We start from the raw sequence: 25467 nt of genomic DNA, 5'->3' as shown, positions 1-25467 counted from the left end.
GCAGAGATCCCTCCTCGGGGGATCCTCTTCCCACAGAGGACTTGGCTTTGGGGCGAACCTCTCCAAGTTTCCACAGCGGGCTTGGTGCCCCCTTGGTCAAGCCGTAGTCCTGGTGGGCAGTGGCTGCTCTTTCTGAATTCTGCTAGGAGGAAAAGGAAGTCTCAGGTTGTCCCCTGGGCCCACCCAGCTGTCTCTGGCCAGCCCAGCGGCAGGCGCATGCAGAGCCACAGAGTAGAAAAACCTTGTTTTATTCAGCCCAGGTCTGGGCACTCTTGCTCTGTGGTCAAAATATAAAAAATAAAAACCAACAGCCAACAAAATAATGTTGTAGTGAAAACTTAAGTATGAAATTGGGCCTGGCACCCGGAATTCCTGTGGTTTCGGTCCAGGTCGCTCCCTGAGGCCGGTAGAGAGGGATGCCCCTGTGTTCAGCTGCCCCTGCCTGTGGTGGGTGGGGCTGCACCCCTTGGGCCAGGTGTGTCCTGGTGGGAGGCTGCCTGGTAAGCAGGACCTGCTTTGGGAAGCGGGGAGGTTGGCAGTTTGTCCACCTTCTCGGAGCTCAGGACCTAAGGAGAGAAAGAGAGGCAGGCTGCTGGGTAGGGCCTCTCACTCCACTGTTGGCACGGCCCCCACTGCCTCCCCTGCCAAAGGCTTCCCTCCACAACCCAGACCCCACGTGGACGGCGGGCACCGGCTCTGTTCCTCTCAGTGATCTGGGCTTGGGGAGAGGGCCCCTCAGCCCAGGTCCAAGAAGAGTTTCATGGACTCCCACCCAGGACAGGGTCTCAGCACCACCCCTTCCCCACGCCCTAGCCCAGTGGTCGGCAAACTCATTAGTCAACAGAGCCAAACATCAACAGTACAACGATTGAAATTTCTTTTGCGAGCCACATTTTTTAAACTTAAACTTCTTCTAACGCCACTTCTTCAAAATAGACTCGCCTAGGCCGTGGTATTTTGTGGAAGAGCCACACTCAAGGGGCCAAAGAGCCGCATGTGGCTCTCGAGCCACAGTTTGCCGACCACAGCCCTAGCCCCATATAGTTTTTCTTCCTTCCTTCCTTCCTTCCTTCCTTCCTTCCTTCCTTCCTTCCTTCCTTCCTTCCTTCCTTCCTTTTGTTGTTGTTAAGCCTTACCAGGGGATACTTTTTTCCATTGCTTTTCAGAAAGAGTGGGAAGGAGAAAGGGAGGGAGAGAGAGAGAGAAACATTGATGTGAGACACATCAACTGGTTGCCTCCTGCAGGGCCCCAACAGAGGGCCAGGAATGAACCTGCAACCCAGGTACGAAACCCAGGTATGTGCTCTTGACTGGGAACCCAAGACTCTATGGTGCATGGCCAGTGTTCTGCCGGTGCTCTAACCATTTAGCACACCAGCCAGGGCATCCCAGATTGTTTCCTTCCTTCCTTCCTTCCTTCCTTCTTCCTTCCTTCCTTCCTTCCTTCCTTCCTTCCTTCCTTCCTTCCTTCCTTCCTTCTTCCTTCCTCTCTCTCTCTCTCTCCCTCCCTCCCTCCCTCCCTGCCTTCCTTGAGAAATATGTTTTTATTGACTTTTTTTAGAGAGAGGGGAAGGAAGAGGGATAGAGAGATAGAAACACTGAGGAGAGAGAAACATTGACTGGCTGCTTCCTGCACGCCCTCCACAGAGGATCAAGCCCACAACCTGAGCATGTGCCCTGACGGGAATCGAACCCCGACCTGCTGGTTCATAGGTTGATGCTCAACCACTGAGCCATGCTGGCTGGGCCCAGACTGTTTTCTAGGCAGAGAAATACCAGAAATACTTCCTTTCTAACTAAGTAAATTTTTTTAAGCCTTTTTTCCTCTGCAGAAACAAGATTGAAACCCACAGGTGGGAAGGCTCCTTCCAGCTTCCCGGGCACTGGCCAGCAGCTGGCGAGGTGTGTCACAGAGACACTAACAAGACCGGAGCCTCTCCAAGCCTTTACGTGCGGGGCTCAGGGGGAAGGGCCGCAGGCCCAGGGGAGCAGGGGAGCCAGAGTTTATCACCTCGACGGTGGGGCCCAGAGATTGATGATGGTTCATTCCAACCAGAATCACTTCTAACTTGGGACTGTTTAATTCAATCTACTTGATAAGGACACTATGATCACAGTTACCATTCATTAAGTGCTACTGTGGAAGGTTCTCTCACACACAGACATAAGGCCTTTAAATATTCTTTATAGCCCATGTGGGATATAAAAAATGCCTATTTTATATCCTAGTTGAAAAAGTAGCTCCGAGAGGTGAGGTGAACTGTTCAACGTCACAGAGCCAGGAAGTCACAGAAGTGGGATTGCAGAGCCTGTGCATGTCCACCCAACAAAGCTGCCTCCTGCTGGTTCCCACGTGAGAAACCTTAGAGAGCCACACTGCAGATCAACACTGCAGCCTGGGCCCACCATGGCACTCACAGGGGCTGGCACAGACAAGGTACCCCTGTTCAGCCTGTGGGCTGGGCCCAACTGCAGCCGTGTTTGGCCATCAAGGTGATTCAGAGTGCAGGTATCTTACGTGTTTTGTGTGGCCAGCCGCTCCCCAGGCAGGAAAGGGCTGGGGCGGGGCGGGAAGCACTTACTGGACAATTTTGCAGTTTGTGGTAGAAACATAGCGACCGGTATAGTGGATGTTGCATCTCACCACGTTGTTGGTGAAGTCAGACTCCAAAACAATGTACTTAGGGTTCACGTGAACCTGGAGGGAACAGAGAAAAGGTCAGGGGGCTGTGCTTCACTTGGTCATCAGGGAAGGTGGTGGAGAGGCAGGCAGGCAGACAGACAGACACACACACACACACACACACACACACACACACACACACAGAGGGGACAAAGAGAGGAAGACAGGGAAGTGGAGACACAGAAACAGAGATACACTGATGGAGGGACATGGGGAGATGCAGAGAGACAGAGGGAGGAGAGAAGAGACAGTCATAGTCAAAGAACACATCAGATCACCCTTATCAGAAGATGGGAAGCTTCTCCAGAGCCACAGCTCAGGCCAGGTGGGCCCCACAGCGCAGCATGGGGCATTCGGGGTCAGAGAGGTTGAGTCACTGCCACCAGGAACACAGCAGGGAGTGAGGGGCCAAGCAGGGATCCCATGCCTGGTCTCCCAACTCCGAGGCTCTCAGCCTTTCTCCACACATGCCTGTCTATATGACCCGTTGAAGGCTTGTCGGATGCCAGGTGGCATGCCCTGCCCTGGAGCCCAAGGTGCCCGACACGCGCTGAGATGATGGCCCAGCATAGCCTGCACTCTTTTCCTGAAGAGCTTTCCCGACACAAGGGAGCCTTTCAAATGTTGGATTATTGTGGGGTGGGGAGTTCCCTGGGGTAGGCTGCATCCAGCAAATACAGCAGAACATTTAAGTCAGGTGGAAAGATGTTACTTTTAAGTCCTTATACACTCCTTAAGGGTAGGGACTGTGCATTGCTTATGTGGGTTGAATCCCCAGTTCCCAGAATTCATAGGGGCCTTTGCACATGTTTAGAGTGGATGAAGGAAGGACAGAATGCCCTTGAAAACCCTGGTCCTTGCGTGAGGTGGAGGGGGGCCCACAGAGCCTCCTGAGAGGCGCTTAGGATGGGCTGCTATGTTCTGACTGCGGCCCCCAGCAGCCACCTTCGTGCAAGTTAAGCCGCCTCCCAAGCCCGTCTTCACTGCTCCTCCTTCTCTGAACTTCAGTGTGGAACAGTGGGTTCGGGGGACCTGGCACAATGACCCCCACCCTCACTTCACACCTGTGCGAAGGGAGGCTGAGATTTGCCTTCCCCAGGTGAGGTCATGAGACTCAGTCCTGCACAGCCTGCGCAGGGATATACCACATTGGGCAGTGTGTCCTCACTGTGCTTTTCTACCTGTCTCCCCGCTCCCCCCCCCGCGCCCCGCCACCAAGGGAAGGGGCACTGGAGCAAGTGAGCATTGGAGGGGAGTGTAGGCTGGAAGGACTCAGTCACAGGAGCCTCAGGCTTTGCAGGGTCACTGTGAGGAGCTGAAGGTTTCTCTCAGAGGGTGGTGTCCTCTTCCAGATGGCCTTCACTGACCACAAACAGAGGGGGGGCCACATGGCTCTCCAAGTCCCCTTTTGCTTAGGGAAGGCAGAGTCATCACCTCTTCTAACACCACCACACCCGGCCCAGGGGTCCGCGGTGTCTTTACAGAAAGAGGCTGTATCTGCCCCAGACTGAGACCTTCAGGTGGGAAGAGCAGACCTCTGCAAGATGCCCCAAGATGCTGCCTCTTCTCAGCTGCTGGGAAGAGGGGAACATGCCCCAAAGCTGAAGCAGATATCAGAGGTGGGGACACGGATGTGAGCGTTAGGCTGCTGGAGGGGTGCTCCCAGCTGGGCGGCCCACCTTGAGGATGTAGTTGCCGGGCTGCACATCAGTTATGTCAATCCACTGGCAGTCGATGTCCGCGTTGTAAGTGTCATAGCAGCCGGGGCTCAGGCCCTGAGAACAGAGTAGAGAGAGGGTGAGGTGCTATATACTCCTCAGAGGCCCTTATGACCACGCCAGCAGCCAGGGGCCTCCTTCCTTTGTGCTTTGCCCTGACCCTGGTCTAGGGCAACTGCTCAGAGTGGGTCTGCTCCTCTTTCAACCCACAGGGAGGATGGACCAGAGAGATAATAAATATAAGCACCAGATTACAGGGATCAAATGAAGAAGGGCATGGATGGAGGATAGATGGGCACTTTGTGGTGTTTGGGCAGACAGACAGGAAGATAGAGCTGGGTAGACAAATAGGCAACTGGAACACCATGCCATCCTACTCTGTTGGAATGTTCCATTCTTTGCACGAGTAGACACTCTGGGAATGATGTAGGAAGGGGTCTGGTTGGGGGGGGGGGGGAGAGTCCCCACGGGGCCCTGTGGTGGCCCAAGGACTGGCAAGAAGACCCCCATTCTGTTGAGCTGAGTGGCCAGGGGCCTTGGCACTGGCCCTTCAGCTTGGCCCCGGCTGCATTACTGTCTGTCCCTCCAGCTCCCAGGGTGTGGCTGCATCCTGCCCCCTAGGCCCCTGCCCTCATCTCTAGCACAACCTGTGTGTGTGAGGTGCATGCGTAGCGCTTGAGGTTGCCGAAGTCGCAGGTGCTATCTTCCAGGCAGAAGCTGGCCTTGTGGCCCTCGGCTACCTTCATGCCTGTGGCCGCATCCAGCAGGTCGTAGTGGCTGAACTCGTCCATGCTGTGGTAATGTCTGGAGGCACAGGACAGGAGAACAGAGAAGGCCTAGTCACCCTGCCGCTTCCCATCCCATCCCCCTCCTGAGATGGGCCCAGTGATCCTGCGGTGACTCAGCTTCCTGACCGTCTGGGCTCCTGCTCTCCTGTGTCCCCAGGGCAGCATCTCTCCTGTCCCCAACAGCCAGGTCACCCTAGGAGAGTACCCCTCGGAACTCCTCACTTCCTTTCGTGCAGCTTGCTCCCTGGGCAAATGCCCTTTATTGTAGACACTTCCATCCCTTAAAGACGATTCTTCCAAGTCCCCTCTTCCAGCCCAGCGTTTGCTAAGGCTCCTTGGAGAAACTCTTGCCCCAGTGATGGATTCTCGGCAGAAAACACCTCATGGGCCCTCCTACCAGCACCTCCCCCTGCCCCAGCACTAGTGGAGGGGGGGAGCTGGGGCAAGTCCTCCAGCCCAGAGGAGGGGTGGGAGAGGCCGCTGGCCCCACTCACTGGTGGCAGCTGTGCCACTCCCACGTGTGCCGCGGCCGGTTTGGGAGGAAATCCGCCGTGCCCTGGTTCTTCACCCGCTGGGGGAAGCGCAGCAGCACCCGCACATCGTAGTCGGTGGCCTCCGGGGCATAGGCTGTGCTGCAGAGACAGGTGGAAATAGGGAGTGGGAGTGGGAACCAGGGCACTGAAACCCAGAACGAGCCAACTTGTCCCGGATGATCCTGCTATCTGACCCCTGCGCTGCGGGAAGGCTCAGCCCTCTCCCCTCTCCATAAGACTGGCAGCCTCTGAGGTCCCTGGTGCCTGCAGGAGAGTCTCAGCTGGGGAAAGCCCTGTGAGGGGGCGGGGGGGGGGGGTCACAGAAAAATCTTTAGAGCTCTTTTTAAAAAATGGGCCGGTTTTGCCCAGCCAGTGTGGCTTAGTTGGTTGAGCGTCATCCCATGCACCAGGTCAGCCGGTTGGTTTCCCAGTCAGGTCACAAGCCTGGGGTGGAGGCTCGATCCCCAGGAGGCCGAGGATCAATGATTCTCTCTCCCTCTCCCTCTCCTTCCCTCTCTCTGAAATCAATACAAACATATTTTTAAAAAAACAATAAAAATGGGCCTATCCAGGAGATTCTGAGCAGAGCCATAATTGTTGACTAACGTGTGTCACATCTTGGGTGTGGTCCTAAGAATCAGGCTCAGGCTCTTCAATGTCAAAGCCTCTTCACTTTCTTAGTCCTGTCTTCCACTCCCCACACACTGGTTCCAGCTTCAAACACTGTTTCTCAAACAGACTTAATTCTTTTGCTAATCTATACTTTCACCCATGCTGTTTGCTTGATTAAGAACTCGCTCAGCCTCCTAGGCCAGTGGTCGGCAAACCTCGGCTCTCGAGCCACATGCGGCTCTTTGGCCCCTTGAGTGTGGCTCTTCCACAAAATACCACGGCCTGGGCGAGTCTATTTTGAAGAAGTGGCGTTAGAAGAAGTTTAAGTTTAAAAAATGTGGCTCTCAAAAGAAATTTCAATCGTTGTACTGTTGATATTTGGCTCTGTTGACTAATGAGTCCTAGGCCAACTCAATTCCCCTCCCTAAGGAATTCTGCTCTGATTGCTCTACTTAAAGAGATCTTGACTGCTTGTGAGCTCTAACAGTGATCCACACTCTCCCCAGGCTAGGTCCATGTCACTAGGTCACCCCTACCTGATGGTATGGCTTCACCGACCTGCCTTTTCCTGTTCAGGAGATACGGCTCTGGTGCAGTCTGCTGACTCCCAATTCACTTACTGACCCCAGTTCCCAACTGAGACGGCTGTCCTGGCTGTCCTCAGGAGCACTTCTCTGGCATTCATTAAGGTCTGGGCCCTAAGTCCAGAGGCAGAAGGTGGCCATTTGTGGGAATTAGCTTTCTGAGAGGATGTCTGGACAACAGGCACTGCAGGCTCCTCTCTGCCAGGACATAAGGCCCTGGGCCTTGTCTGGAGGAGGCCTGGAACCCATCTGTGTGTGGGTTGGAACAGACACCCTCCTTCCCCCTGATGTGCTCAACACCGTCCTTCCGTCCCGCTCAGCACACCATGGGAAACCATCAAGGTTCTAGGACCAGCTTGGCCACAAACTGTGGTGAGACTTGGAACAAGTCCCTTCCCTTGTTTGGGTCCTGCTGGCCATCTGGCACCGACCGGCCTGCAGCCCACACTTCCGATGATATCTGAGTGCTCTGTGTTCCAGGGCTTCAGTTTTGCCTGGTTTTCTAGGTCTGTACTCTGCACCAGCTTCCTCTGATGCCTCAGCCCTTGCTGACCTCGCCCAGCTAGTGCCAGCCTGCACACTGCTCATGCTAGCTCTCCCCCGTCTCCCAGTTGCCTGGTTCTGTCCTTGGGGCATGTCTCTCTGGCAGGACCAGGACATCCCCCGCAGGACTGTGCCCAGTTGCCTCCTTCCCAGCCCATCCAGGAACTCAGGTCTGGACACACGGGATGCTCCAATGAAGATGGAGTGATAGTTGGGTTTTGACTCAAACTCCTCAAAACTCAGCCTTCATGGATTGCCACAGAGGCTGAATTCCTCACTGCTGAAGGAACCATAGCAGGAGCATCATCACTGTGTTCTCTTTCCATGGACAACTGAGTGGTACTCAAGGTGTGGTCCCAGGATTGTTGCTAGGTTCACACACTCTTTGTTGCCAGTCTGTAATGAGATAAGGAACTTGCACCAGCATGTAAATCAACTACATTACTCATCACAATGTTTAGTTAAGCTGACAGTGCCTTTTTTGAAGCCAGATTTTCTTGATGAAGGAAGCAGTGAGTTGAGCTGCATCCTGGTGTAATATCCTTATATTGTCACAGAGATAACAGTTGTGGTCAGCTATTCTGAGTGGCAGTGGACTAGAAGTTCCATAGTGAGAAAATGTTTAGATTCCAAAGGGCTTTCCAGATACTAAAAAAAATAAAAGTAAATAAAGAGTTCAGATGTCTAAACAAAGCAGGTAATTAAGAAAACTAGGTGCTTCCGGAACAGAGAATTGTCAACAAAAGAAGTAGGTCAATGTAATATTGAACTAGTTATTTAGCACAGGGAGGTGTCCCCAAGGCATACATATTTGAACAAAATATTCACTGTTTATAACGTTAGAAGCTAGCTCTGTAGGAAGCAGAATCGCCTGGGAATAATGGAGAGTTGGCTGTCCTCACCTTTGGGGTCCTGTAAACTGGTCTCTTTCCCCTCTCTGGTGCCACACATAATTGAGGCCTCTTTGTCACCCATGCCCACTGTCACTGCTGTATCCCAGGTCCTGGGTCTCCCTGAGGACTTCCCAGGTCCTCGAAGAAGCACTGGGAACCTGGGCCCTCCACAAGGAACCTTCTCAGAAGGCAGCTTGGAGAGGAAAAGTTTTAGTTCCTGTCATTGCACCTCAGTTTCCTGCCCTGCTCAACACACACCTTCAGGGCTGATAGGAAGATTAAAAGCCACAGTAAAAGGAAGCTTCTTTGTATAGTGACAATTGCTGGATAAAAGTTTGTTCCCTTCCCCTCCTGACTCCCTTGTAGCAGGCAAAGCTCATAGATGACGAGGACCAGGTCCTGAGAGGCGCAGACAGTTGGCCAGTCGGGCACTTGGACATTGGCAGCCTGGCATGCAAGTGGGTTCTGGGTGAATCCTAGGGACTGTCCCAATGCTCCAAGCTTCATCCTCAGCTCCTTACCTGGCCAAGCACTTCTCCTCTGCTGCACAGCGCAGGGAGTATAGGTGGGCTCTCTGGACATAGGTGGACGCTTGCACATAGTTGGGGTCTGGGACCAAGTCAGGGAGACCTGGGAATGAGCAGTGGGAGAAAGGGAGGAGGGAAGAAGAGAGTGACATTGAGAGTCAGGCTGGCCATGGTTAATGCCCAGAGACCTCCCCAGCCCCAAACACCCTTTGTCATTCTTCTTCCTCTACACAGGCCTCCCAGCCTGGGCTAGATGTGGGATGTGAGCCCTTCTCCCTAGGGTCAGGTCAGCAAAGTCAGGGAGCAGGAGCTCACCTCTGGAGCTCTGTGCTGTGGGAGTGCTGAGACCTGCTAGCAGAGCTGGGACATGAGTAAGAGCTCGGGGACAGGGCAGAATGTGGAGAGCCAGAGAAGAGGGAAGGGTATTCTTGGTAAGGGGGAACAGCATGGACAAGACCTAGAGGCAAGACTGCATGAACCAAGTAATTTCCTGACAGAGACACCTTCCTCCATGTCCTTATTCCCCAGGCCTCTGCATCAGCCTCCAGACACCCTCTGCTCCTCGTGCCTAGCTTTTTTCATAAACCACCAAGATAGCTCTGGGCTTTTGGCCCCAAGTGAGTCCCAGCAGGCTTGTGGGAAGAGCCAGGTGAATGATGGCTGGCAGGAGCAGGGGTGGGCAGGAAGGGATGGGCTAGAAGGAAAACATATCCGCAGAGCAGGCTGCTGACTAGGCAGGGTTCTCAGCCTGGGCACCCAGCCCTATTCCTTTCTTCCAGTCATCTTCCCCCAGACAGGACCATACCCTCCTTCCCCTGTCTGCAGCCTCTGGCCTCCAACCCGAGGGCACCTGGCTTCTTCCCCTGAAGGGCTCAGGGGAAGTATGGAGTCTTCTCCAGCCCCTGTGATCACTTGCTCTCAGGATATGCCAGGATCTGTCCATCCGACCTTCCTTCCTCCTTAACCCTCCCAAGAATAAGGTATTCCCACTAAGGCTTTTAAGAATTAGTAGAAACCAAACTCCAGTGTCCAGACCCCATCTGCATGAAATAAAGATGCAATGATCTTGATGCTGGGAGTGTGGGAGTGGTGGGGCATGGGGTGTGGTGGGAGGTGGGCAGGGGGACTCCAGAGCCCTGGGCCCCTGCTGGGTCACTGACTTACAGAAAAGTGAACCTGGGCCTCTATATCCTCTCCCCTCTTAGGCTTCAGGGATTCTGGCAGATAAAGATGAGACAAGGCTGTAAGCTCCTCCTAGCTTCTTTCAAGTTCTCTGCTCTTGGGGGACAAGCAAGGCAGGGGGACTTCTGACCTGTGTACAGGCTTCCAGCTCCCTCTTCTGGCTACCAAAACCCTCTCGTCAGCTTTTAGGTCCAGAAAATGAGGCAGGAGAGGGCACTCTGGCTTCTAAGCCTTTCACAGAGGTGTCTTCCTGCAAACCATCCCTCACATGTTCCCTGGGCTCCCAGACTGTACTCCTGCCCAACCTGGGGCCCCAGCCTCATGTGGGGACCGAGTCCAGGCAGCCAGTGTGACCTCACCTACTTGGAATGAAGAGAAAGCTTGGAGCACTGGGGTGGGTGAGGATGAGGTGGCTCCTGGCTGATGGAGCCAGCTTGGCCAGCCTAGGCCCCATTACTCAAGCCCCCAGGAATGCCTGCAGTCATTTTCCAAGGGCTCCTCAGGCCTCCAAAGCAAGGGGATACCTTGGTGTCCAGCTGGTTCTCACCCACTGGTTCCTAAAAGCCTCTGAAGGAGAAGTGAGGAAAACAGGAATCACCCCCTATCATGGGGGGGTGGTCAGCCAGGCTTGAAGTCTCATGAGATCCAGCATTTGGCCCCAGAAGCTGCCTCCCCCATCGCAGGCTCGGTTTCAATAAACACTGCACAGATGGCTCCACAAAGCTTTTCTGGCCTGGCCCTTCCTCTCTAGGTCAGTCCACGAGCCAGCTGTGCAGTCCAGGGAAGTTAGAAGAGCCTCTTGAGAAAGAGGCTAGGGGTATTCAGGGCCAATGAAGGTTGGTGCCATCACAGACCTCTGACTCTTGCCTGACCCTGGTCCTTTATTGAGCCCTAATCCTAACCACACACTGAGGTCTGATACCTATCAACAACTCCGAACCTCAGACTCATTGCTGTTTGTCTCCAGACTGTAGACTAAAGCGTGGTACTTAAAAAAACAAAACAAAAACCACACCTTAAAAGGAGTCACTTTGACATCAACAATCCTTTTTATTGTAGCTGAGTGTGGTCAGGTTTTTAAAATAACCTCCAGAGCCATGGCTGGGGCGAGTGTGTGTGTGTGTGTGTGTGTGTGTGTGTGTGTGTGTGTGTGTTGGGGTGGTGGTGGTGGTAGTTGTGGAGTACTACATGTGGGCAGACACCTCTGAGCTGCTGGTTACAATCTGAGCCCTGACCCTGGCCATAGATGATCTTCCTCGTATTGTTGAGAAATCTCAGGTTCAGGTGGGTGCCTCCTGCTTCCATTGGCAGGGAAGACCCACCGCCCACCCCACACTCCTATCCCCATGTTGCAGGGGTTGATGGATGAGCAGAGTAATAAAGTCGTCCCTCAGTATCCAAGGAGGATTGGTTCCAGGACCACCCCAAGGATACCAAAGTCTGCGATGCTCAAGTCCCTCAGTCAGCCTTCTTATCTTCCAGTTCCCATCTCCAGAGGCAGAGCCCACAGTACTTTACTGTTCCAGTATCCACAAGCATGCTCCTCACCCTGTCCCCCCCAAGATACCAGGGCACACGGAGGGGCTGAGGGAACTGAGGCTCAGAAAAGGCAATGAATTTGCCACAGTTACACAGGGATTCGGGCAGCTCCAGGAGATCCTGGGTCCTAAACCCCTCCCAGAACTCCTCCTGTCATTCATTTTTTTAAAAAAATAAAAATGAACACTTTTGAAATTTCATCTACACACATTCAAATGTACATATTTTAGGTGCACAGTCTGACAAGTTTTGACAAATGCAAATATCACCACAGGCAAGCGATGGATTTGAGGAGGGTTTGGGATATTTTGTTCAGAATGTATGGAGTAATCCCGCCCTTGGATGTGGCACTGGAGACTCTATTAAGTGAGTTCTAATGAGAACTTTTTGTGGAGACTCCTGTTTTGATAAGTGCAGAAAATGGAATTAATCATAATTCTCACTTCAGAGCAAACTAACCATTATCACTGGTCTATGCAAGGCCCAGTAATAATTGTAATAAAAAATTTTAACCTTCATTCTGGGCCCTGACCCTTAGATATGTCCTTGAATATTTGTGTCTCTAGAAAGTCCGCAGTGCTTATGTATTCTTAAAGCATATAATTGATATTGTCTTATCATCTCATTCTGATTCTTGAGTTTTCAGCCAATGCAAACTTTTAAGATCTATCTAGTTCATTGCTTGTCATTGTCAAATAGGACTGCAGTATGCATCCTCCGCCCCATGGCCAATCTAGATGGTATCCTGGGATAGACCCACAGGGATGGGGCTAACCACCCAAAGGATGGTCTTGCTCAGGCCACCCAGGGAGGCCCTGGTCATCATCAGCATCCGGCCCTCTGCTCCCAGGAGGTAGACAAGAGCCTGGCTTCTACCCTACTCTGTCACAGATGTCCTGTGTGATCCTGGGCAGGCTTGGGCCCGCTCCAGGCCTGACTGCCTCTGTTTCTTCAGACCTAATTGTCTTCTATTCTCCTCATGGCCTGGAGCCCTGGGCTGGGCCCTGTGGGCACTCTTCCATGCTGACCATGGGGTCATGCACTTAGGAATTCAGGCTGCTTAGAGCCTAGCCCAGAGTGGGGAACATTGAGTCAAAGGGCAGCAAAGGCCCCTGGGATGGCCAAAGCCAGGCTGCTTGGCTAGGGAGGGGCTGGATGTGACTGAATCGGGTCCCAAGGCCATTCCAGAGGCCGCTGCTGGTCTGGGAAACCCTTCAGCCTAGAAGGGCCCATTAGACCCTACAGGGCAGTGAAGGCACAGAGCCAAGGACAAGGGCCAGCTTTTGTTTTCTGGCTCTGTCCCTAGAGGCTCCTCTGTGGGGAGCCACAGCCCCTTCACAATGTGCTCAGGACTAGCCTGCCCCAACCCCTCATTGTCCAGGTCCCTTCCCTTTTCATAGGCTCAGTTTCCTCATATGGACAATGGGGAGATTGCACTAAGCGGTCCTTGAGCATAATTTGATAGCTCCATAAACACTTGGAGATGAAAATACTTTTCAGGGTCTATTCAGTCTACTCCCCAGCCTTGGGTAAGAGTCTAAGACCTCTGACAACCTCTACGGACGATTCATTAACAGCCAGGAGATTCTTCCACGTCTGACCTACTTCCTTGCTCAGTGGTTCGTGGAGGCTGCCCAGAGCAGAGGGCCTGTGGTTACATTCCTGCTGCTTCCCACACCTCACCTATTTCCCTGCTGACTTCCCCCTTTCTATGGGTTATATAAACCTTGTCTCTGGAAATCTGTCCTCACAAGAAGCAGATGAAAGAGATGAGAATGCCAAATAGCCTGAGCCGGGCTAGAGGATCATCTCCTGAGCCTCGGCTGGAGGACAAACCATGTCCAGCAGGATCAGGGCAGTGGGCTGTGAAATGTGTGCAGCGGCTGCTCTGGCTCATGCAGCCAGACTCCAGAGCAGCCCCGAGGCAGGAGAGCAGAATGCTCACAGAGCACAGCCTTGAATGAAGATGAGCCGAGAGGGCCTCTGGGGTGGGAGCTGGCAGCTCTGTGCCCTATGAAATGACCATCTAATAACGAGAACATTGGATTGTCAGCCTGGGCCTGACAGTGCCACACCGGGCAAGGCGGGTGCATGGTCCACTGTGCCCCACCATGAAGGGGCAATTGCAGCCGGGCAAAGGAGCTGTGATGCCATAAGGTCAGGCCCAGACTTCTCAGGGTGGTCTGGCCTTACTGCACCCGACCTTCTAGATCTTCTCTTAACCCTAAGGATCAGTAGACATCTACTTAGCATAACTGACCTTTTCTGCCCTGGCCTCTGACACCATAGTGCCCTTGTCATGGAATTCTCTACTGCACGCGCGTCAGTCTTGACCCTCCCTCTGCCACTACCCTGACCCCCCTCCCAGCACACATCTTCTGCCCCTTCCCAACTGGGGGACAGTCCAGTAGCAGTGACACCCTCACTCTGTGGGGCAGGCCCAACGCAGAGAAGGGGATCTGTCGGTGTTGGTTCAATTGAGCAAACTGCCCAGGAAGCAGACAGGGGCTGAGCTGGGAGGAGGCTAACCTTAGGGAGGTCAGCTCCCTACCCCTCTGGCCAAGCCTTCAGCCTCCTCCTCAAACACCTCATTGCCCTCCCATCTTTGTGGGTCCTGCTCAGTGCTTCGGACCCCACCGCCAGAAGTCTTCCTGGATGCTTCAGTTCCCTGAGGTCCCTCTCTGCCCCTGGGATCCTTCACAGTGACCTGAACTTTTTACCCTTCTTACAAAACCCGCTCGCACAGCCTTCCCATCTCAGCTTCTAACAACTTCATTCTTCCAGCTGCACAGGCCATAAACCTTCATGTTATGCCTGACTCCTCTCTTTCTCTCACACCCTACATCTAGTCCATCAGGAAATCCCATCAGCTCTATCTCCAAAACACATCCCAAATCTGCCTTCCTACCACCCCCATTTCTGCCGCCCTGCCCAGCTGCCATCACCTCTGCCTGGATTTCTGTAGCAGCCGCCTCAGTCTCTGCCTGCCTTTCCATTGGCCACTCCCAGCCTAGCAGTCAGGGCCTCTGTTCAATGTCACTGCTCAGCTCAAACCCTGCAATAGCCTCCTGATGCATGAAGGGTCTCCCATGGTCTGAGCCTGTTACCTCACTGGCCTCTCCTATTATGCTCCCATTCCCATTCCACTCTGTTCTAACCACACTGGCACACACCTGAAAACCCCAGGGAACTCCGGCCGCATGGTCTTAGTACTGGCTGTTTCCTCTATTTGGAACGCTCTTCCCACAGACAGCTGCATAGCTCACTCATTCGTCTCCATGTCTCTGCTCAAATGGCACCTTCATGAGGCCTACTCTGACCACTTTTGCAACCTGCCTCCCCCTGCCCACACTCCAGACCTCCCTGGATAGTACTTACCATCTTCTATTATTTACCTATTTATTATGTTTATGCATGAAAACAAGATTCACATGGGCAAAAATTTTGTCTCTTTCTTTTCTCTAATGAATACCCAGTTCTAGACCACTGCCCAGAACATAATAAGGCACAAATAATGTTGTTAAATAGCTGAATGTCCTCGTGAAATGATCATCCAGAAGAGAGCACCTGGGGGTGGGAGGGGCTCTGCTTTGCCTGCAGCCCAGCTGTGGGCTCAGGTCTCAGCGCACAGCGGGTCTGGGAACTTGAGAGACAGGTGAGATGGAGGTGGGCTTGGGCCACTGCATCCTGTGTGACTGGTTTCTGGCTGCCAGGCTATGACCTCTGTAAGGACAGGGATGAGTATGGGACACCCCTGAGTTCCCTGCACTCAGCTCACGGCCTGGCACCTGGACATCCTTGGCGGGCATGTGCACAAATACCTGCACCCCACAAAGGGTCTGATGGCATCTGCCCGTGTGGGCACAGACTTTACTACCAACCAGAGGCTGGGAGTGCCTCCAAAAGTCTCCTTTTGAACAAGGACGTGGTACCGATGGGCTCACGAGCAGCAAGCAGGGTGGATCGTCCCCCGAGGCTTTGATGGCACAGGCCTCTGTGCCGGGCCTCCCCCACCGAACTTCCTCTGCTCTGGTGTTCTGACGCCAGTATCGCCCATTTCCAGATGATACTGAAATTCCTGATTTCTGGGTGCCATCAGCAAGTGGGAGAGGAACCATGGCCCAATTCTAGCCCTGTAATCCTGAATCCAGGAAAAAAAGGCCCTCTGGGTCCAGCTGCCTGCGGCAAGGAGGCCATTAGGTCAGGGCAGAGTAGAGGACAAGACCCACCCTCTCCTTTCAGCCTCCCTCTGGAGCCCGCCAGCAGCTGCCCAGCAGGAATGCCTGCATGGGAATTGGAAGCAGCTGTGGGCTGGCTGCCTGGGCCGACCTCCCGTCTCCAGCTCTCCCCCCTTTCCCTCTCCTGCCATTTCAGCCACTGCCCTGAAGAGTTTTCCATGTGTTCTTGGCTGGGATAGGAGTGGGGTGAACTCAGGCTGGGACTGTTGGGGAGGGGTGCCCCTTCAGAGCTGAGAGGACACTGGAATAGGGGCCCCTAGAGTTAGAGAGAGGGAGGAGGGGGACAAAAGGCCAGAACTCCCAGGTCAAGTGTGGCAGCAGCCTGGTGACTCTTCACCCTGCTTGGCCGCCACCCCAAAAAGGCTCTGTGACACTTGTGGATTCAAGGCAAAACTCCAAGTGTTGGTTTTTCAGGGGGTCCAGACCTGAGTGAAACCATGAACACGAAGACATAGCCTTCCCTGAGGGGCAGGCAGTTCAGTGGGGTAGAGAGTCAGCCTGGGCCCAAGCTTGGCCACTGATGAGTTCTGAGACCTTGGATAAGTTACTGAACTTGGATAAGTTACTGAGCCTCAGTTTTCTGGTCTGTAAAATGGGGGTGATAATGCTATCTATTTCACAAGGTTGCTGGGGGAGTTAAATGAGAAAATAAAAATACTTGGCATAATGTCTGGTACATGGTAAGTGTTCAATAAATACCAGTTGCTATTATTATTTAAAATAGGAATTATCTCTTCTTGCAGGGGCGAGAGGATATGACCCTCAAATGGATGAGAAGAGAGGAGACAGGAAGTCTGCCTGAGACGAGGCTACCAGGACACCATTTGCTTGTTCCCACACTAGTGGCATTTGACTGCCAAACAGGAATTAGGAGGAAGACCCAGGTCCCTGTCTCCACAGCCCATTTGACCCTTTATGACAGCTTCCTTGGCCTGAAAACTCCTTTCTTTCTGAAGGAGCACCGAGACAACTTCAGGGGAGGAGAAGGGGCGCTGAGCTGGGATTCTGGCTCCACTAGTCACCAGTTATATGGCCGTGGGCAAGTCAACCCCTGAGGGCCTGAGTTTCCTCATTGGCAAAATGGGGAGTAACAACACTTTGGGTTGTTATGAGGATTAAGTTACTTTAATTATAAAGCGCCCAGGACAGAGTTAGGCACTACGGAAGCACTAGATGAGTGTTTGTTAAATAAAGGTCTGAAGTCCGGAGTGAGGATGACAAGGATCACACCACACTGCTGAGGGACTCTTCACTTCCAAAGCCTTTTGTACTCATTGTCCCAGCTCCTCCTGTCACAACCACTGCCTGGAACAGTTGACAATCAAATATCTGTTGATTGACCAAATGAATGAAGGTAAGGTAAGCAAGAATACACAAAATTTTAAAAAGTAATAATATATGATATTAAGAACTCAGGATGGGGAAATCATACAGACTCAAATCCTGGTTTCACTACTTAGAGGCTGTGTAACAATTAGCAAATGAGCCTGTCACCTTATCTATGAAATGGGGTGAATGACAGTACCTGGCTCATTATTGCTGCAGGAGTTAAGATATGTAAAACTAGAGGTCCCTAGGTCTGGCCAGTGATCAGGGCTGATCAGGGCCTTCTGGCTGCTGGCTGGGGTCTCCCTTCCCCAGCTGCTGGCTGCCGGCTGCCGGCCAGGGCCTTCCTTCGTTCCGCGCCGCCCCCTGGTGGTCAGTGCACGTCATAACGAGCAATAGAACTCCCGGTCTCCCAGTCGAACTCCCACAGGGACACGTTGCATATTAGCCTTTTATATATATAGATGACCAATAGATGCTAGCGTCAGTATCCCCCTCCCCTGCTGCAACTAGGGGAATAGGCCCAGAGAGGGGACGTTGGTGGAGGAGACCCAGGCTTTTGCACTGCCTGCTCAGTTTGCAGGTGGAGTGTGGGTCCTTCTGGGTCATCTCTGTGCAATGCAGAGAAGACAGTCTCAGTTTGAACTCTGGCTCAGTTGCATCTAGCAGTGAGACCTCACTAAGTCTCAGTTTTCTCAGCTGTACTAGAGGACCATAATCTTCACCTCTCTGGGAGGCTGTGAGGATGAATGAAAGTAAACATTTAAACCACTAAGTTCAGCAGGTGTTCTTCAGCAAATGGCCAAGTTGTTACCATCATCTCTGACTTGGGACTCTAGCTCTGGATGGTTACTGGGGGAGACTGCTTCTGTCCTTCTCCGTATCTATTCCAAGTCCCAAGAAGGTGGGTAGGTGACTTGGAGGGGAAGGCAGTAGGGATGTGAGCAGGGAGCCAGGGCTGCTGTCAGGGACTAAGGGACATGTATGGCCTCTTGAGTGCGGAGCACTGGATGGATGGAGAGTGAGCACCCCAGAAATACCTGGGTGTGCAGGCAGAGGAACCCTCTAGGCCTAGCTGCTGCAGAGTTCCCATGGGGCTGCAGAGGCTTGAGAAGGGGAGGAGGAGGCGGTTAAAGGAAGGAGGTACCTCAAGGTCCTGGAGCCACAGGCCAAGGCATTAGATTCTGTCCTGAAGGCTTTGGGAGCCATAGGACCTTCTTGAGCAGGAGAGTAACATGGTCAGCAATGCAAGGGTTTATCTGCCCCATGTGCTAGATGGACTGGTAAGGGAGAGGCAGGGACCAGGGGATCAGGGAGGAGGAAACCATAGCTCTCTCTTAGCCTCTGATTGGCTGTGTGAGGGCTGGGCTGGAGAACCTCTGCCAGGCTAGGCTGGTGAAGCCATGAGAGATGTCCTGGGAGGATGGCCCAGGCCGCCTGCTCCATGTTGCTTTCATAGGGTTGCCAGAGCTGATGAATCAGGCCAGGGGTGTGAGGGGAGGCCCTAGGAGAAGAGCTGTGGTATTCTGGGGTCAGCACTAAGACAACCAGCTCAGAGAAGACGAGGCTGTGGGGAGGCAGGAGCGGGGGCAAGGAGGCGCCGAGAGGGGAGGCCTGGCTGTGGGGGAGGGAGAGACACAGCAAAGGGGATGCAGCCGGGCCTAGGAAGCAGGTGGCCACCCTCCAGGCCTCTCATGGATTTGTGGACAGCCAGGAAAAGTATGTTACCCTCTCTGAGCCTCTGTTTCCTAGTCTTCTCTCCAGTTACACATTTCAGAGTCAGATATTCTTGGATACCCCTGCCCAGGGTGAGAGGGAGAGGGTCAAGGCACCCCAGGAAGAAACTGGGTTCTGGACAGGCACTTGGAAACCACCCAGATAGAGGGAGGAGGGTGGTGCGCACATGTGTTTAGTGTTGTGAGGATCCGTCCACACCCACACACTCAGGCTGCCAGTGCTGGGCTCAGCCCCCTGGCTGTGTGGCCAGGAGGAATGAGGTCAGCTTTGGAGAATCTGCCCTGGACTCCCACACCAAGCCTGGGGGTCTGAGTTAAAGAACAAGACTTGGCCTTCCCTGAACCGGGATTTTCCATGGTCCTGGCCTAGCAGAATAAGGAGGGGGACCAATAATAGGAGAGAAGGTAGTGTTCCCTCCCTGAGCCTCAAACTAGCCTGCACTCCACACAGTCCCACCCCACACACCATCCCCTTCATGACCAGGGGAGGGTGCTGATGGCCATCTTTTGCAGCAATGCTTGGACACCTCCTCTCTGGGAAGTCCTCCCTGAGACCCCAGGCCCTGATTTTGGAGACTCCTCCTCTGACCTCCCATAGTCCATCCCCCAATGCTTGCCCAATCACAGTACTGAGATGCCCTCGTTTCTGTGCTTCCCAGTGCAGGGCCTAAATTTGGTGCATACCAGCACACCCTACCTGGCCTCTAGCATACTACCTTCAGGGGAGAAATGTCTTTAATCCAAATGCACTGTGGAGCTCAGGGGCAATGGCCGGAGGCCCTGCTAAGCAGCAAGAACCTCCACTCCAGACATGGCCTTGCCCTGGCAGGTGCCCTTCTGAACCTTAAAAACTGACAGGCCAAAATGGGGGCCTAGAGTACCCACTGGCTTGGAGGACATTTGTCCAGCCCCCGGTCTGACTCTGCCAGCAGTGCTGTGGAACTTGAGGCTTTGGTTTTCTCCTCTGCCCAGAGGTGGGGTGCCTTTGGCTGAGTCCCACTGAGTTCCATCCTAAGAAAAGCCACCACAAAAACTTAGCACCTTATACGCAAAACGTCCTCCCCTCCAAGGAGCTATAGGAGCAGCTGATGTGCAGGTGCTGCAAGTCCCAGTGAGGACCATGAGGATACACCCTTCATCACATCGCAGCGGGCCCTCCATTTTGGTCCTTTTTCAGCTCCTGCAGATTCTCAAACTGGGAATCAGCACCCAGCTCGAGTGCTATGCCTTGGATGTGAGGGAGTGGTGCTCCCTGTGGGGACACTCCTCTTAGGAGCTACAGCCTTGGGTTCCAGCAGCCCCTAGGGCAGTGATGGCGAACCTATGACACGCGTGTCAGCACTGACACGCGTAGCCACTTCTGATGACACGCGGCCGCTGAGGCGGCCGCATGCCGAGGATGAAACATTTGCTGCTCCTGAGGATGAAACATTTGCGAAATAATGTTTTTTCCTCAAAGTGACACACTACCCGAGTTATGCTCAGGTTTTTGGCGAAGTTTGACACACCAAGCTCAAAAGGCTGCCCATCACTGCCCTAGGGAGACAGGAGCACTGCCCTGAGCTGAACCCCTGCCTCAGCAGCAGCCTCTCACCCAGGGTCAGCATGGCTGAAGACAAGGCAGCGGTCCCTGTGCCGACAGAGGCAGCGGAGAAAAGGCTGGGGTGCAGCCCCGGAGCCCCTGGGCCTGAAGGCTTCAGCCCTCAGCCGGTGGGCTGGTTTTCTGTGAGCAGAGAGAGAAGCAGGGCACTGGTTGCAGCCTGAAAGAGGTATGGCAGGAGTGGAGCACACGTGCATTGGAGACTGAATGGAAAACTTTGACCAAGGTGGATTTTGAACTTGCAGAAACAGGAGGAGGAAGTGGAGTGCTAAGACAGAGGGTGGGCCCGTAGCTGGCCCGCTCTGGCCAGGCCATCAGCGGGCCCTGGGCCCAGGAGCCACCTGCTGACAGCACGTGAGGAGCTGCCCGTCTGGAGAAGGAGGGCTGCGCCCTGCACTGCGTCTTTGTGTGCAGATGGCTTGGGCCTTCCAGGTCATAACGTCCCCCCTCCATCCCCAAAAAGCCAGAGGGAGGCCCATCCACAGTGGCCTTCTAAGACTCTCAGGGCCAGTACCAGGATGAGCTAGTTAATGAAGGAGGCACCGGCCTGGGGTACAAACTTTAAGAGGGCGCCAAAATACTCAGTAACCAAGATAAGCAATAGTTGATACAATATTTTAAAAAATCAAAACCAATGCAAAAAATCTGTGATGAACAAAATATCAAAATTTCAAATAAAGACATCATCAGGATTGCTGATTTTTCAGTTTGCCTTGGGCTCCAATTTGGCTTGGCATGGCACCATTACCGATTCTATTTAAAACCTCATCACAGAATTTTTTTGCATTATTTTGATCTAAAAAATACATTAAATATTACTTATCTCAATTACTGAGTGTTTGGCGGCCTATTCAATGTTGCACCTCTCTCATTAATCTGGGTTCCTGCCTGGGGCAAGAGCTTCCCCTCTGCCCTCCCCTTCATGGGGCCAAACTGCTCAGCCGTGACTGTGGACTCGCCACACCTCCAGGGGCATCCCTTTGGCCTTTCTGACCCTCCCGTTCCCTGCTTCCCCCGTGAGGCTGACAGAGGGGCAGCTGAGGCCGGGAGAGGGCTCCTTCCCTGGGTCCCCAAATGACTCAAGCCAGGTTCGGGAGGTGCCTCCTCTCAAGGTCCGACCAGTTCCTCCTCCCACCCCCGCCCCTCGAGCCGGGTCAGGGCCCGGGCTGCCTGGCCAAAGGCTGGCACTGATGAGTGGGATGCACTGGGCTGTGGGTCGGGGCCTGGGGGTCCTCACTTGGCTCAGGGCGGGCCTTTGGTGAAAAGGACCGGGCGGGCCGGCGCCCAGGGCGGTGCATCAGGGACGGGGGTGCAGGCACAGGCCCGGGACGGGGTGGTACTCACCGCGGCCGCTCTGGGGGCGCCGGTACACGCTGCCCACGCTGAGGCGGCCCTGCGGGGAGCCGCTGCGCTCCGCCACCGGCGGGGGCGCGTCCGAGCTGCGCACCGGCAGGTAGGGCGGCTCCAGCATGCGGAACGGGGGCTGCGGCTCCGCGGGCCTCGGAGGGACGTAGGCCTCGGGAGGCAGGTGGGCGTAGGGCGGGTACCAGCCGAGGGCCGGGTCGCCGCCGTAGGCCTGCGCTGCGTCGGGGCCGGGGCCGGGGCCGGGGCCGGGGCCGGGGTCGGGCAGGGCCTGCTCGGGGCCCGCGGCGCCCTCGTGGTACAGGCTGTGCGAGTAGCGGCGGTCCAGGCCGTCGGCGGGCGGCGGCGCGTAGGGCCGCTCCGGGGCCGGGTAGAAGCCCTGCGGCGAGTGCTCGGGCTGCTCCTCGCCGCCGCCGCCGCCGAAGTCCTCGTAGCGCGCCCGCGGCTGGAACGGGTAGACCACCCCCGCCGCGGCCACGGCCGCCGCCCCGGCGCCCCCGCCGCCGCCCGCCCCGCGGTAGTAGACGTAGCCCTGCTCGTAGGTCCGCGCGGCCGGGTCGTAGGTCTCGTACTGGCTGACGAAGGGCGCCTGCGGGTAGGGGAACGGCTGCGGGGCGGAGGGCGGCTGGCGGTACGTGCCGGCGAAGGCCGAGGCCGAGGCCGAGCCGCCGTGCTGGGAGACGGCGGTGCGAGCCCGGGCCAGGCCCGTGCCGTCCCCGACGGCCACCTCGCGCCAGTTGTCCGGCACCTGGCCGAAGCCGAAAGGGTGCCGCGCCTGGCCGCGCACGGTGTCCGAGCCCACGCGCCCGGGCAGGGGCAGAGACGGCGCCTGCCGCCGCCGGGGGCCGCCCTGGCTGCGCCGCCGCGGGGCCTGGGGGGCGCCCGCCAGCAGCACCCGGGAGCTACCCTCGGCGCGCGGAGCTCCGGCGGGAACGTACTCGGAGCCCGAGTTGAGCAGGCTGTACACCTGCCCGTTGTTCTCCCACTGGATCAGCTGCCGCCAGCGCCCCGGGTCCGGGCCCTGCCCGGGCGGGGCCTGCTGCCCGCGTACCAGGATGCAGAGGCAGGCGCCCCACACCAGGGTTCCCACCTGCAGACCGGCTGGGGCCCGGGCCATGGCGGCCCCTCTGCAGAGGCCGGGTGGACCGAGAGGCTCTCGGGAGCGGCCCCCTGTGCGTGCTTCTCTTCCCACGGCCTCGAGGACACGATGGCTCCTTGCCTGCCGCAGCTCTAGCTTTGTCCATCCTGGCCGTGGTCCGAGCGGGACGGCTCCTCCGATGACAGCATTTCGAGGCCAAGGGGTCAGGGCAGGGCAGGGGCGGTGCCCAAGGCTGCACGAGGCTCTCCGCAGGGCACCGGGCAGGACCGCCTGGGGGGCCTTACGTGGGCAGCCCGGCACTGGCCGGCCTGGGGCTGGCGCTTTCCCACTCTGAATGAATAAGCAACAGGCTGGGAGTGTTGGGAGGTTTTGGACGGCCTGGTCTGCCTGCTGGGGTCTCCTCCGCAGGGCCCTACGGCCCGCCGGCTTTTAGCTATGTGGCCCGTCCCACAGCTGCTGTGCTCCCTCCGTCCCTGGAGCTCCCAGCCAAGCCACAGACCTGCCTCTGAGGAAGGGAATGAAGCCTGGAGTAGGAGGGGGCCTCTGGGGACACGGGCCTGGCGAGTGGGGCCTAGGCAGGCAGAACAGGGCTGAAGGGCCAGCAGCACTCTGGCCATTTCTCTCTGCTTTGGACCCAGACTCCCTCCTCTCCAACTTACTGCTTCTTGTGTGGGCTTGAAAGAGCCCCTGACTCTGTTAACGCCAGCCGCTCACTAGGCTCCCTGGGCTCCCATTCCCTTCCCCAGAGCTAAGAGACACGCTCCTTGTTGATGGGCCTTCTTGGGGAGATGCTGAACCCTAGCTGGACCACCCTCTCATTCAGGGTGCCTGCGGCCTGAACACAAAGGGGTTGGAGCTCAGCTTTTTCTTTCTTACCCTCCTGGTCTATACCCCTGTTTTGAATAGAACTTGTGAAATCATAAGAGACATTGACTTCCTACACATTAGATATGGTTTCTATTCTGTATCTCTTGAGTCAACATAGCCTGGACATATCCTGAGTGGATAAAATGAGACCCAGGGCTGTCTGCTGTGGGACAGGGGACGTGTGGAGTATCGTGTGCTAGAACATAGAGTGGCATGATGGAAGATGCAGGAGAACGGGCCTAGTCCTGTTTGAACACTTCGGTGTCTAAGAAATCAAATTCTGAATGTCTCCCCTGGGCTGCCTTCTGCCTGCCAATCCTGCTCCTGGGAACTGGAGAGCAGAACCCCCCTCTGGTGCTTATAAAACAGGTAGGAAGACCCTGCCTTTAACCTGGCCACTGCACATTGCCCTTCTACTTTGGGCACTCCTGGAGTCCACCTTGGAGGGAGACAGCCAGAATGGACATTCCTCAGCGATCCTGAACCCTTGCTCCCCTGCCAGCATTTGTTCACCCATCACACTGTGCTTTAGGAGGAGCTGGTTCAGGTGACTCGGAGTATCCGCCTACCGTTTAAATGCTCATAACCTAGCCAGCAGCCATTCACTGCTGGTCCCTTAGCTCTGCAGGGTGGGGTTTGGTTTCAGACTCCGGACAGGACTCCTGCAAGAAGCAACTGGTTTGGCTCAGGACACCAAGCCAGATGCAAAACCGGCTTCCAGAGGATCACTGGGACTTGGAGGGTTAAGCCTACCCTCCCTCCTGCCTGCCCCCTGCAGTGCTGGCCTCAGCTGCTTGGAATCCCTGGGGTCCTGTAGGGCCCTCCTGCCAGCCAGATGGGCAGCAGCGCCAGGAGAGGAGGAGGAGGTGAAGTGGAAAGAGGCCTCAGAGTACCCCAGGCAGGAGGGGAAGGGAAGAGGAGGAATGGAGGGAGTTCAGAGGTAGGGAAGCCTCACTGGCCTAGAGTAGAGGAGGCAGAACGCTTCGCAAGCCAGGCAGGAGGCAGGGGCTGCCTCAGGGCTTTCCAGCAGTGGGGAGATCAGGGCATGGGCCATTGTGCTCAGCAGGCCTCTAACTCTGAGCCAGCTCTTGGCACGAAACCCTACCCTGTGCTGGCTCCTGCTCCTCTTTCTTTTTTCTTAATAAGGTCGAATCAGAGTGAGTCAGAGGAGCCAAGTTTCCTGTTAGGCTCTGTTTGAATAAACTGCTCTGAACACAGCTTGGGCCTCTGCACAGTCTCCCAAGGCCGGAGCTGCGGCCCTGCCAGCCCCTTGCTGAGACTGAAGACTTGGGGTCCCCAGGAGGACGGAGCTAGGGTCTTGGCCTAGCCAGGCCTCTGTCCTGGGAAACCAATTAAGCTGCCAGAGCTTCAGAGTCTTCCTTTATAGCCTGGGGGTAATACCTTTCTTGTGGTATATTGGGAAAATAAATGAGAAGATTATAAAAAGCACCCAGCATAGTACCAGCCATGTGGCCACTATTTTCTTTCTTTTCTCTGGACTGTGAGAGAAGGAAGGGGCTCATCTCTCAAGGGTGCCCTCCCCCCCCTGCCGTTTTCCCTGTCTCTTTCCTGTTTTTACCTGTCTTCAGCATCCTTCCTTGCCCAGTATGAACCTTGTTCAAGGCAGGCACCTCCCC

At 55.1% G+C, this 25467-nt stretch overlaps 1 protein-coding gene across 1 annotated transcript; it reads right to left on the bottom strand.

The window, feature by feature from the left end:
* Positions 1 to 231: 231 nt before the first annotated feature.
* On the bottom strand, positions 232 to 23407 carry LOXL1 (lysyl oxidase like 1). Its single transcript, XM_079768682.1, has 7 exons — positions 21847 to 23407; positions 8876 to 8984; positions 5684 to 5821; positions 5049 to 5205; positions 4363 to 4458; positions 2583 to 2698; positions 232 to 566 (listed from the first exon to the last, which is right to left on the bottom strand). The coding sequence occupies exons 1-7, from the start codon at positions 22979 to 22981 to the stop codon at positions 560 to 562; spliced, it is 1758 nt and encodes a 585-aa protein (XP_079624808.1). The 5' UTR covers positions 22982 to 23407; the 3' UTR covers positions 232 to 559.
* Positions 23408 to 25467: the final 2060 nt, after the last annotated feature.

Source organism: Cnephaeus nilssonii (assembly GCF_951640355.1).
Source record: "Cnephaeus nilssonii genome assembly, chromosome: 4".
Taxonomy (NCBI): Eukaryota; Metazoa; Chordata; class Mammalia; order Chiroptera; family Vespertilionidae; genus Cnephaeus; species Cnephaeus nilssonii.
The sequence above is the reverse complement of the archived record's forward strand: the minus strand, read 5'-3'. Positions and strand labels throughout refer to the sequence as shown.

Excerpts from the sequence above, each read along its gene's own strand:
- LOXL1 (XM_079768682.1), bottom strand. The coding sequence starts at position 22,981 with ATGGCCCGGGCCCCAGCCGGTCTGCAGGTGGGAACCCTGGTGTGGGGC. Across the intron at positions 8,985-21,846 it reads GCGCCCCCAGAGCGGCCGCG|GTCTCCCTGACTTGGTCCCA; the intron begins GTGAGTACCACC and ends GCTCATTCCCAG. Across the intron at positions 4,459-5,048 it reads CATGCACCTCACACACACAG|GGCCTGAGCCCCGGCTGCTA; the intron begins GTTGTGCTAGAG and ends CTCTGTTCTCAG.